Here is a 13,040-nt window from a genome sequence, read left to right on the forward strand (position 1 = left end):
TACTGCAAAAATAGCAAGTAATGAAGAGGTCTGGACCACCTTGAATCAAGACCAAAAGCCACATCATGATGAGATTCTAGAAGACTTTACAGACGGTGAATTGTTCAAATCCCAACCTAACAAAGCAGAGCCTCCGTCTGCAGTTTTACGTAGATGAATTGAAAGTTGTCAATCCACTGGGTTCTAAAAAAAGCAAGCACAAATTGACCACTGTGTACTTTAGATTAGGAAATCTTGACCACAAGGATACTCCCCAACTCCAGAATATATACCTCGCCACATTGGTTCATCACCGCCTCATTCGAATACAAGTCACCACTTACTAAGAAGCATTGGAGCATTTGATACGTGACATCCAGGAATTGGAAGCACTGGGTGTAAAGTTAACATGCAATGGTGAAAACAAAACCTTCTGAATAACAATCACAACAGTCTCAGCAGACAATCTCTCCTCACGCAGGGTTGCGAAAAAACGTTTCCTCTGGTCGCATTTGTCGCTTCCAGACATTGCATCGATGTATTGGCATCAAAAAAGCCTGTTGCTTCTCTCAGCTGAATCACGTGCCATCTCCCATTATGTATCTGTTTCCACCAGACGTCATACATAACATTCACGAGGGCATCATACCCACATTGCTCAGACTGGTGTTAATTACTCTTCACAATTACTCTTGTCCAGATCAACAATGAGATTGAGAACTTGTCTTATGGCAACGAGATGTGTATTCTAAACCTGCTCCACTATCCGAGAGAGTCCAAAGGAAGAATGGCCATCTATCAGGAAGTTCATCAGAACAATTTGCACGTTTTCGTTTACTCCCCAAAATGATTGGTAGTCAAATACAAAATGGCAGTGCTTGGAATCTGTCACGTTCTGTCCATCGTTCGTATGTGTTTTCCTTGTTTTAGTGTTGGTCAGGACGTGAGCTGGGTGGGCATTCTATGTTGTGTGTCTGGTTTGTCTATTTCTATGTTTGGCCTGATATGGTTCTCAATCAGAGGCAGGTGTTAGTCATTGTCTCTGATTGGGAACCATATTTAGGTAGCCTGTTTTGTGTTGGGTTTTGTGGGTGATTGTTCCTGTCTCTGTGTTTTGCACCAGATAGGGCTGTTTTTGGTTTTCCACGTTTATTGTTTTGTAGTGTTCATGTTTATCCATTTTTATTAAACATGAGTCAATATAACCACGCTGCGTTTTGGTCCTCCTCTACTTCACTACAGGAAAACCCTGACAGAATCTCTACCTCCTGTTTCGAGTGGTATCTGATGTCATCTTGGCCAGCGTTTTAAGAAGATCCTAGATCCCATATCTGGCAGAAAAAAAATCACTGAATTTCAAGCTCTCTTCCAGGGAAGACAATCGCAAAGATGCACTACCTCGTCCACTACCCTAGCCTGCTATGGACCTTTGATGCACTACCTCGTCCACTACCCTAGCCTGCTATGGACCTTTGATGCACTACCTCGTCCACTACCCTAGCCTGCTATGGACCTTTGATGCACTACCTCGTCCACTACCCTAGCCTGCTATTGACCTTTGATGCACTACCTCGTCCACTACCCTAGCCTGCTATTGACCTTTGATGCACTACCTCGTCCACTACCCTAGCCTGCTATGGACCTTTGATGCACTACCTCGTCCACTACCCTAGCCTGCTATGGACCTTTGATGCACTACCTCGTCCACTACCCTAGCCTGCTATTGACCTTTGATGCACTACCTCGTCCACTACCCTAGCCTGCTATGGACCTTTGATGCACTACCTCGTCCACTACCCTAGCCTGCTATGGACCTTTGATGCACTACCTCGTCCACTACCCTAGCCTGCTATGGACCTTTGATGCACTACCTCGTCCACTACCCTAGCCTGCTATGGACCTTTGATGCACTACCTCGTCCACTACCCTAGCCTGCTATGGACCTTTGATGCACTACCTCGTCCACTACCCTAGCCTGCTATGGACCTTTGATGCACTACCTCGTCCACTACCCTAGCCTGCTATGGACCTTTGATGCACTACCTCGTCCACTACCCTAGCCTGCTATGGACCTTTGATGCACTACCTCGTCCACTACCCTAGCCTGCTATGGACCTTTGATGCACTACATCGTCCACTACCCTAGCCTGCTATGGACCTTTGATGCACTACCTCGTCCACTACCCTAGCCTGCTATGGACCTTTGATGCACTACCTCGTCCACTACCCTAGCCTGCTATTGACCTTTGATGCACTACCTCGTCCACTACCCTAGCCTGCTATGGACCTTTGATGCACTACCTCGTCCACTACCCTAGCCTGCTATGGACCTTTGATGCACCAGTCCTCCATGCGATTTGAAGCGAAACACCAGTATTTCAAGAGGCTCTTAGCAGTTGTGGAAAACCTTAAAAATACAATGAAGACCCTGGCTAAAAGACATTAGCTCAGACAATGCTGGGAGCAAACCAACAACAACTGCCTTGGCAACAACAACACACTGTATGGACCAATAGACTTCTAACTGAGACGTCCCACTGCATGCACTTCCAAACTCTGCCCATGTAGTGTTAAGTGCCAGATTCGGAGAAACCATCAGAGCAAAATGTGTCACCAAGACAATGTCCATTGCAGTGAACAACGAGCGGTACAATGTAGGAGACTATCTGGTTATCGACACTCATTCAGAATGGACAAGTGTGGACCTGATCCTACAACAGCACTCTGAGATGCTTTGTGAATAAAGGACATTTAGCCTTTTTCTATAGACTTTGATCGTGTTTGATGCTGTATGTATCAACATTTGATGATATTTATATTTGAGTTTCAGATTGAGATTGGTGAGGATTCCTTCAGTCAAGAGTTACATGTTGAACAGATGCAGGTGGACTGCCAAGAAAAGAGACCGAACATAAGTTCCCTACAAGACTAAATGAAAAGGAATGAAAAAGGAAGTTTTTATGAAACAAGGTACCAAGGATATCTTAAAACTGTGCCCAGCACTCCATTTGTCAGCCATTGTAGAAAGAAATTGTAAAAAACACAACTAATGTAGAATAGCCAAGAACTGTCATCTGAATCTAAGATATATTAATAATGCATTATAAACAAATAGACTTTCAGATTTTCTCAGAGATGAGAAGCAAATTCGGTATGGATGTGGACAAACATTCTGTCCGGATTTGACCCAATGGCCGCCAAAATCATTGCAGAGGGGGGTGTGCCGTGGAGTTGCTGAATCTCTACAATAATGCAGCTGTTCTAATTCTATTGATTCTAATCCAGCCATTTTATTACACACCCCATTACACAGGTCTGAAGGTCACTGCAGCAATTTTATTACACACCCTATTACACAGGCCTGAAGGTCACTGCAGCCATTTTATTACACACCCTATTACACAGGCCTGAAGGTCACTGCAGCCATTTTATTACACACCCTATTACACAGGCCTGAAGGTCACTGCAGCCATTTTATTACACACCCTATTACACAGGTCTGAAGGTCACTGCAGCCATTTTATTACACACCCTATGACACAGGTCTGAAGGTCACTGCAGCCATTTTATTACACACCCTATTACACAGGCCTGAAGGTCACTGCAGCCATTTTATTACACACCCTATTACACAGGTCTGAAGGTCACTGCAGCCATTTTATTACACACCCTATGACACAGGTCTGAAGGTCACTGCAGCCATTTTATTACACACCCTATTACACAGGTCTGAAGGTCACTGCAGCCATTTTATTACACACCCTATTACACAGGTCTGAAGGTCACTGCAGCCATTTTATTACACAGGTCTGAAGGTCACTGCAGCCATTTTATTACACACCCTATTACACAGGTCTGAAGGTCACTGCAGCCATTTTATTACACAGGTCTGAAGGTCACTGCAGCAATTTTATTACACACCCTATTACACAGGACTGAAGGTCACTGCAGCCATTTTATTACACAGGTCTGAAGGTCACTGCAGCAATTTTATTACACACCCTATTACACAGGTCTGAAGGTCACTGCAGCCATTTTATTACACAGGTCTGAAGGTCACTGCAGCAATTTTATTACACACCCTATTACACAGGTCTGAAGGTCACTGCAGCCATTTTATTACACACCCTATTACACAGGTCTGAAGGTCACTGCAGCCATTTTATTACACAGGTCTGAAGGTCACTGCAGCCATTTTATTACACACCCTATTACACAGGTCTGAAGGTCACTGCAGCCATTTTATTACACAGGTCTGAAGGTCACTGCAGCCATTTTATTACACACTCTATTACACAGGTCTGAAGGTCACTGCAGCCATTTTATTACACACTCTATTACACAGGTCTGAAGGTCACTGCAGCCATTTTATTACACACCCTATTACACAGGTCTGAAGGTCACTGCAGCCATTTTATTACACACTCTATTACACAGCTCTAAAGGTCACTGCAGCCATTTTATTACACACCCTATTACACAGGTCTGAAGGTCACTGCAGCCATTTTGCTCCTCCCCTACCTCTTCAAAGAAGATCCAAGTGGGCTGTACGTCACAGACAGGGTATGTATTTCAGACAAATAAATACATGCAAAGTTAGTAGTAATGTGTGAGGTGTGATGTGCTCAGTTGTTAACTTACTGTTTGAAATATGATTGAGTAACCTTCATCATGAGAGCCACATTCAACTCTTCCTGGATGTGGAGGAGCTACTCACTGAAGAGCTGGAGGACATCTCCATGGGATTGGGAGTGGCAATGGGGGGTCCATTTCCTTTTTAATATTGAGTATGCAGCATCATTAAAAAGCACTACGCTGTTCATTCAGAAATGTGTTCTGGGAATTGATGAGGGAAACTTTTTGCTGTAGAGAGGGATAAGGGAGACCAGAGATTTCTGTGAAGTCTGCAAGTGAGATTTCTGGGACTTTTAAAGTTAATAAAATGAATTTGTGACTTTACAAGTTCACCACTCAATGTTATTTGTATTACTATTGTTAATAGTATTATTGTTATTGTTCATAATGGAATACATGGGACATAAAAGTTTCCTACGGGAACCTTAACACCCTAAAAGGTTATTTGAGGAGCATTTTTAAAAGATTCCTTGGGGAAAAGGTTCCTGAAAGCAAAGAGAGTTCCAAACCTCTCTGCCAATGGGCGAATTCGATTATAGACCGGACACCGGTCTGTGGCCTGTACATGTTGTCAACAAGGCAGCATGTTGCATCATCCAGAAACGCACATCTCTTTTCTACAAAATACATGTTCGATTTTTATTAAAAGCTATTACTTTTGCATGTGAAAACACATAATCCCACTCATTACCTTTAGTACTTAACCAGGTCACATTTGTTTTGTGCAGACTTCGCAGTGGGCTTTGAACTGGGCACCTGCCTCATGCCTGGGAGGAAGCCCGGTTTCAAAACTAATCCAATCAATTTTCACCCGGTGCAAAACACGCATACTGTCACGATATCCACTGAAGGTGGATCCTCTCCCTGTTCGTGCGGTGCTCGGCGATCCATTTTTTTTATTTTCGTTTGTGTCTGTCTGTTTTTTCTTTACACCTGTGTCCTATTATTTATTAACCTACGCTGCCTGCTATTATGTGTGCGGGATTATTTGCTGTTATTATTTGCTGTTGTTGCTATGTTAGGGGTGCGTGTTTGCGCCACGGGATTTTCTTTTAGGAGTAGAGGTTTCTCCTCCGTGTGTTGCGTTTATTCCCTGTGTGTGGCGACTTCGTTTGGGCGTGTTCTCCCACCTGTTGTTGTTGAGTTGGTACTTCTAATAAACGATTGTGCTACTGGGGCTTCCTTGCTCTCCTGCTCATGATTCCTGAACCTCCCTCATTTTAGAAGGCACGCAACACATACCCAGGGCAGATTAATCAAATCCCCTCATCCTCCGCTATTTTTCAGCATCCTTGGCCAATTGTGCGTCGCCCCACGGACCTCCCGGTCGCACTAGCGCGAACCCAGAGTCTCCGGTGGCACCGCTGGCGCTGCCTTAGACCACTGCACCACCCGGGAGTTAACTCAATTAAATGTGTGTTCCTCTGTGAACTTGAAATTTGAGATTTAAGGCACGTTCCAGTATAGGTTGTTTTCATTTGCCAGGCACTCTTCACAGATGATCAGATGAGAAATGCACTTAATCCCATTGCGCCACACTAATAAAAAAGGTTTCTGGAGGCACCTTTAGGTGTTCCTCAGATTGCAACACTGGCGGAACCCCTATAGGTGCTTAAATGTTATATTAGGAATGTACCTTAGAGTAATGTGAGTGCATTTTTTTTCTCAAGAGCTTTGGAAAGCTATGGAAATTTTAAATTTGAAAGCAAGAAATAGCTTGCAAGTTTCACAAGAAACTAGATAGGTGTCGTTTAGTCTTCAGCATTGGTACAGTTTTCATTTGAAAGATTCCTCAGTGAAATGGGGCCAGAGACAGGGCCCAGATAGGCTACGTCATACTTTTTGGGCGTGGACCAAGTTAGCAAGCTAGGAGCTAGCTAGCAGAAACAGACCGCCCTGACACCCCGAAACACAGCTAGCTAGCTATACCACCAATCGTGGTAGTGATAATATTGTCACTGAATTCTAATTAACAGGTATCTATGTTTATTTTTCAACGAATGTGATTTGTGATAATACCTTTAGCTTGTGAGTCCTTGCTTGCTGTTTAGGTCAGCCAATTTGATCAAGCTAGCAAGCCAGGTAGCGAACGTTAAGCGCTAACTTATCTAGCTAACGCCAGGCCTGACATTTGTGTCGTGACTGTCGACGATAATTAAATTATTCTTATCTAATAACGTTAGACACATTGACTTAATCTAGCTAGTTTGTTATGTGTAAATGAAATAGTATGTTTCGTGATAATGTATTTAGCTAGCCAGCTAAATGAATATAACTGACGTTAGCTAGCTAGAAGCAACAATGCGCTAGCTACATTCATAATGCGCTCGCCTGTTAGATAGCTAATCATGTCTTGTGACGTTATACATTCTAAATCGCTGCAAATGCTACATAACTTCATTCACTTACCTAAAAGTAAAATACAATGTAGATGGCCAGCTAGGTAACTAGCTAGCTGAGTAAAGGTAATTAGCTAACGTTATCTAAGCATTGGTACCCTGATGCTTCTTTACTTTCCTCAGGTTTAAGAGAATACCAACCATGTCTGATGGAGAGGGTTACGTGGTGCGTGTGAGAGGCCTACCATGGTCCTGCTCTGTGGATGAAGTACGGAGGTTCTTCTCAGGTAACACCTTTACGATAAAACCTGAATAATAATATATAATAATAATAATAATAATATAATATAATATATAATAATATATATGCCATTTAGCAGACGAAAGCGACTTACAGTCATGTGTGCATACATTCTACGTATGGGTGGTCCCGGGAATCGAACCCACTACCCTGGCGTTACAAGCGCCATGCTCTACCAACTGTGCTACAGAAGGACCGCTTGCTACAACACCTTTATAGCCAACACCTCTCACATCTGAGATAACTGTGAGTCCCTCTACCCTCTTCTTGGCATATAGATTGTAAAATCGCCAACAATGGCACCAGCATCCATTTTACCTCCACGCGTGAGGGCCGACCCAGCGGAGAGGCCTTCGTTGAGCTGGAGAATGAGGATGACCTGAAGATCGCTGTGAAGAAGGACAGAGAAACCATGGGCCACAGATATGTGGAAGGTGTGTGTGTCACTGTCCAAGTCTTCCTGGAGTTTGTGTTTGCAGCTGAAGCATAATATGTGCCTTGGGACTTCACTTTAGTCTACATTTCTTAACCTTTTACACTATGTAACACTAGCAGTAGTGACTTTGGTCTTTGTGTTGACTTGACTTGTTTGTCCACAGTTTTTAAATCCAACAACGTGGAAATGGACTGGGTGATGAAACATTCTGGTCCAAACAGCCCAGAAACGACTGGAGACGGCCTAGTCAGGCTCCGAGGCCTCCCCTTCGGCTGCAGCAAGGAGGAGATTGTCCAGTTCCTCTCAGGTACCAGTAGCTAGCTCCCACTGGTTCACATGAACACCCCCATAACATCCTGGAGGAGGTAAACCGTACTCAGCCCTCATCAATGATCCAGGATCATTTACATATTTCAGTCATTTAGCAGATAATCTTATCCAGAGCGACTTACATTATATAAGCTATAGTTTGTCCAGGATTTCCCCCATCACCTAAGTTTCTCTATCACTGGTTTGGTCCCAACAAACACTTTTTAAAATGAATTATTCTGTACAATAATTTGGCCTGACTTGCTAGTCCCGTCTGTCACTTTTCTTTGACAGTTGTCCTTTGGTGTTTTCCCATGAACCCACTATATCATAACAAAGATGTAATTCATCCCACTGGGACAATTATAGAATGGGTGGGTACTAAAGGTAACACAAGTACTGCCAGAGCCACTTATTTTCATTCCTTCACACCTACAGTCGCTTCCTCTTCTGTATCCTTCTCGCTCTCATTTTCTCCCCCTAATTTTCTCCCTAATTTCCTCTCTCTAATTTTCTCCCTCATTTTCTCACCTTTTCTCTCTCTCGACACTCTTTCCTCTCATCCTCCTTTATGTTCCCCCAAATGCAGTAAAAGTAAGTAGCCTGAATGGTTGCTGAGTCTCATTGGTTAAAAATACTCACCTGGTATGTACAGTACATGTCGTAATGCATAGTTTTCATGAATAAATCAAGCAACAAACAGAGAAAGCTACCTTTCTGTAACTGGGCATGTGATTTACTGTGTCCCCCACTGGGGTTATCTGTCCTTGGGTTGAAGGGTTGGAAATCGTGCCAAATGGGATAACATTGCCGCTGGACTTCCAGGGGAGGAGTACGGGGGAGGCCTTCGTGCAGTTTGCTTCACAGGATATAGCTGAAAAGGCTCTAAAGAAACACAAGGAAAGAATAGGGCACAGGTGGGGATGGTTGGTTGGTTGGCTGGATAAAGTTGCTGTTCTTATGGTGTACAACTTACAAGCATTAACAGGTATACCTGACACTCAACAGAACAGTTAATTTAAGACAACACATACTCAGATATTGATTGTAAAGACACATAGTTACAATATCAGATCAGAACACACTAACACTCATTCACTCACAGCAGTCTTTGGGAAAATGAAGCACATTATCTTGTTCTTAAACCATTGGGAGATAGATCATATTCTGAGTTTAGTGCCGAGGTGTCTTGTAAGCTCTCAGGTTTGTCACCAAGTTTGGTTGAGAGTGCAGAGTAAAAATTGCAGTTGAATTTGGGCATATCCATTTGACCCTGATTCTTAAGAGTGAAGCTGATTGGTTCCTGGGCACTAAACATCACTACAGGTAGCCAATAGACAGACAGGATTCTCCCAGGTGTTCTAACTCACTGAGGGCCAATCAACACGAGGACACGGACCCTGCACACTGTCACTCACAGGTAATGCTCAGAGAGTGGGTCTCCATGGATAACAACAGAACAATGACCATAGCAGGGACACAGATTGTACTGTAACATCACTGTTAACTGTATCGGGTATCTGCAGGTGACCATAAGAAAAGTGCCTGTTGTACTGTCAAGGCTTTTATACTAGACAGTATACTGTTACCCACCAGATCAAGTCTCACATAGATCAAGACTCACCTACCTATGGAGCAGTACTGCACTTGGCAGCACTTGTCCTGAATTGCCCAACTTTATCAGTACCCTCAATGACAAGCAAATACACCAAAATGTCAGCTTATCACCTGCATATTGAACACCCAACTTTATTGGTACCCTTTCCATTTGAACAGACACATTGATTCAGCCTTAGGAGCTGTACAGTAACTAGCTCTATTCTACACCTCCTCCTGTGTGTGGTGGTCTTCATGGTGGTGTGTGTACTGTATGTATCTCAGGTACATTGAGATCTTCAAGAGCAGCCGTGCCGAGGTGAGGACCCACTATGAACCCCAGAGGAAACCTATGGGGATGCAGAGACCGGGGCCCTATGACAGACCGTCTGGGGGCCGTGGGTACAACATGATGGGGGGCCGAGGAGGGGGCTCCTACGACAGGGCTAGACGCGGAGGCTATGGTGGAGGTGTGTGTTGGGGAGAGGGTGTGTGTGATGTCTGCACAGTGTAAGAAGATCTTGTTTTGTTTCAGCCGACTGGATTAATTGGGAGCCATTATCAGTCATAAATGTTTATCATAACATGATGGTCTCCCAGTCATGCTCTTCCTAGCCCTCTATCATGACAGTATGATTTCTCCAGTCATGCTCTTCCTAGCCCTCTATCATGACGGTATGTCTCCAGTCATGCTCTTCCTAGCCCTCTATCATGACGGTATGATGTCTCCAGTCATGCTCTTCCTAGCCCTCTATCATGACGGTATGATGTCTCCAGTCATGCTCTTCCTAGCCCTCTATCATGACGGTATGATGTCTCCAGTCATGCTCTTCCTAGCCCTCTATCATGACGGTATGATGTCTCCAGTCATGCTCTTCCTAGCCCTCTATCATGACGGTATGATGTCTCCAGTCATGCTCTTCCTAGCCCTCATATCTATCATGACGGTATGATGTCTCCAGTCATGCTCTTCCTAGCCCTCTATCATGACGGTATGATGTCTCCAGTCATGCTCTTCCTAGCCCTCTATCATGACGGTATGATGTCTCCAGTCATGCTCTTCCTAGCCCTCTATCATGACGGTATGATGTCTCCAGTCATGCTCTTCCTAGCCCTCTATCATGACGGTATGATGTCTCCAGTCAGTCATCTATCATGCGGTATGATGTCTTCATGCTCTTCCTAGCCCTCTATCATGACGGTATGATGTCTCCAGTCATGCTCTTCCTAGCCCTCTATCATGACGGTATGATGTCTCCAGTCATGCTCTTCCTAGCCCTCTATCATGACGGTATGATGTCTCCAGTCATGCTCTTCCTAGCCCTCTATCATGACGGTATGATGTCTCCAGTCATGCTCTTCCTAGCCCTCTATCATGACGGTATGATGTCTCCAGTCATGCTCTTCCTAGCCCTCTATCATGACGGTATGATGTCTCCAGTCATGCTCTTCCTAGCCCTCTATCATGATCATGACGGTATGATGTCTCCAGTCATGCTCTTCCTAGCCCTCTATCATGACGGTATGATGTCTCCAGTCATGCTCTTCCTAGCCCTCTATCATGACGGTATGATGTCTCCAGTCATGCTCTTCCTAGCCCTCTATCATGACGGTATGATGTCTCCAGTCATGCTCTTCCTAGCCCTCTATCATGACGGTATGATGTCTCCAGTCATGCTCTTCCTAGCCCTCTATCATGACGGTATGATGTCTCCAGTCATGCTCTTCCTAGCCCTCTATCATGACGGTATGATGTCTCCGTGTCCCAGACCAGTCTCTCCATAACTAAGGTGTATGTGTCTAACCTCAGGTGTGTCTGATGGGCGGTATGGTGACAGTAGCTCCTCCTTCCAGAGCACCACGGGTCACTGTGTTCACATGAGGGGTCTGCCCTACAGAGCCACAGAGACTGACATCTACAATGTGAGTTCTAGGATATACTACTAAGAATGGTCTGTGTGAGAGATGAGAATAACACTGCTCCCTCTCTCTCCCCGTAGTTCTTCTCTCCTCTGAACCCAGTGAGAGTGCATGTAGAGATCGGTCCTGACGGCAGAGTGACAGGAGAGGCTGACGTGGAGTTTGCTACACATGAGGATGCTGTGGCAGCCATGTCGAAGGACAAGGCCAACATGCGTGAGTCTTTATACATGTTTTAGCCGGCCACCGCCATTATGAAAGGCACTCTTAAATGTTTCTCTCTTCCTCCCCACCTTAATATGATGAAATGCATGTACTAACCAGCTGTCTCTGTCCTGCAGAGCACCGCTATGTGGAGCTGTTCCTGAACTCTACAGCAGGGGGCAGTAATGGCTCGTACGGCAGTCCGATGCAGGGGGGTATGGGAAGCCAGTCCTCCTATAGCAGTGGAGGGCTGAGCTCTGGATACTCTGGAGGCTACAGCAGCCAGGGCAGCATGGGAGGTTACAGTGACTATAGTGAGTATCAGCTCTGTAAAACACACCCACCTGTTCACATGTATCTACGCATGACCCGGACTATCAAGCTTTAGACTGTGTGATCTCTGAACTCCTCGGTCCTATAGTGTGTATCTCTCTCCTGTCAGGTAACCAGGGCGGTATGAGCAGCAGTTACTATGGCGGCAGTGGAGGCAGGAGTTCCAATGGCCTGGGGTCAGGATGGGGGATGTAGGTCTTTAACCCAGCATGTGTTCGGCTGGAAGGAATGGAATTGTAGTTCCCACCTGGTCTTTTGGATGGGTTTTGTAGTTCTGAGCCAATTTATAGTGAGGGTTGGGAAATGTATTGTTTTAGGCTGATTGTATTCATGGTTGAGGCTCCTTTGAAGTTAGGTTGGTAGAAATGAGCCGTTTTGTTTCCATCCTCTCATCCTGTTGTTAATGACAGGACTGCAGCAACAAACCGTGGTTGTTTCATCTTTACCAGGAAGTGTGTGTTTTGTTTTAACGAAGATTCAAAACAACCAACTGTGATTTACCCAACAGTAGTTCACTTTATGTTGATCTGAGCTTTTATTTGACCATTAAGTGACTGACTTCAGGGTTGGGGTAAATTCAATTTAAATTCCAGTCAATTCAGAAAGTAAACCAAATTCCAATTCTACATTTTCATAAGTGAAAAGCATTGACCCTGCCGGACTGTCATATCTGAGCGTATGAACCAACACTTCTGTAAATAGTCTTCTAGATGTTCCTGGACTTTTCTCCAGTAGCTGCAAAGATATCTAGCCTTTCTGTTGAAGTCTGAAACAATGTTAGAATAATGGTGTGTGAAGTTGTCATTTTACATGGTGAACCAAGAGCACGTTTAAGTTTTATATGAGAGGGTTTGGGGGAATTCTCCACGAGGGATGGATGCTTTACTTAGTTGGCAAACAAACCTGAACTGTTTAAGGTTTCTTTCTGCCTATGCAGAATTCTTTGTATTTCTTGTAAAGTGAATACAATTTGAAGATGTTTTACATG

The 13,040-nt window shown here is 44.4% G+C and overlaps 1 protein-coding gene and 1 long non-coding RNA gene across 2 annotated transcripts; one reads left to right on the plus strand and one right to left on the minus strand.

The window, feature by feature from the left end:
• Nucleotides 1-3,915: 3,915 nt before the first annotated feature.
• On the minus strand, nucleotides 3,916-6,291 carry LOC118381484 (uncharacterized). The gene is made up of 2 exons (XR_004825105.2): nucleotides 4,621-6,291; nucleotides 3,916-4,524 (listed from the first exon to the last, which is right to left on the minus strand). It is a non-coding gene; the product is annotated as an uncharacterized LOC118381484 (long non-coding RNA).
• A 147-nt stretch (nucleotides 6,292-6,438) lies between these two features.
• Nucleotides 6,439-13,038, plus strand: LOC118381472 (heterogeneous nuclear ribonucleoprotein H-like). Its single transcript, XM_035768415.1, has 10 exons — nucleotides 6,439-6,590; nucleotides 7,137-7,240; nucleotides 7,533-7,688; nucleotides 7,854-7,997; nucleotides 8,778-8,916; nucleotides 9,881-10,065; nucleotides 11,406-11,518; nucleotides 11,596-11,731; nucleotides 11,857-12,033; nucleotides 12,162-13,038. Exons 2-10 carry the CDS (start codon nucleotides 7,156-7,158, stop codon nucleotides 12,245-12,247), a joined length of 1,221 nt encoding a protein of 406 aa, XP_035624308.1. The 5' UTR covers nucleotides 6,439-6,590; nucleotides 7,137-7,155; the 3' UTR covers nucleotides 12,248-13,038.
• The last annotated feature ends 2 nt before the right edge of the window (nucleotides 13,039-13,040 follow it).

This window comes from Oncorhynchus keta, chromosome 4 (genome assembly GCF_023373465.1).
Source record: "Oncorhynchus keta strain PuntledgeMale-10-30-2019 chromosome 4, Oket_V2, whole genome shotgun sequence".
NCBI lineage: Eukaryota > Metazoa > Chordata > Actinopteri > Salmoniformes > Salmonidae > Oncorhynchus > Oncorhynchus keta.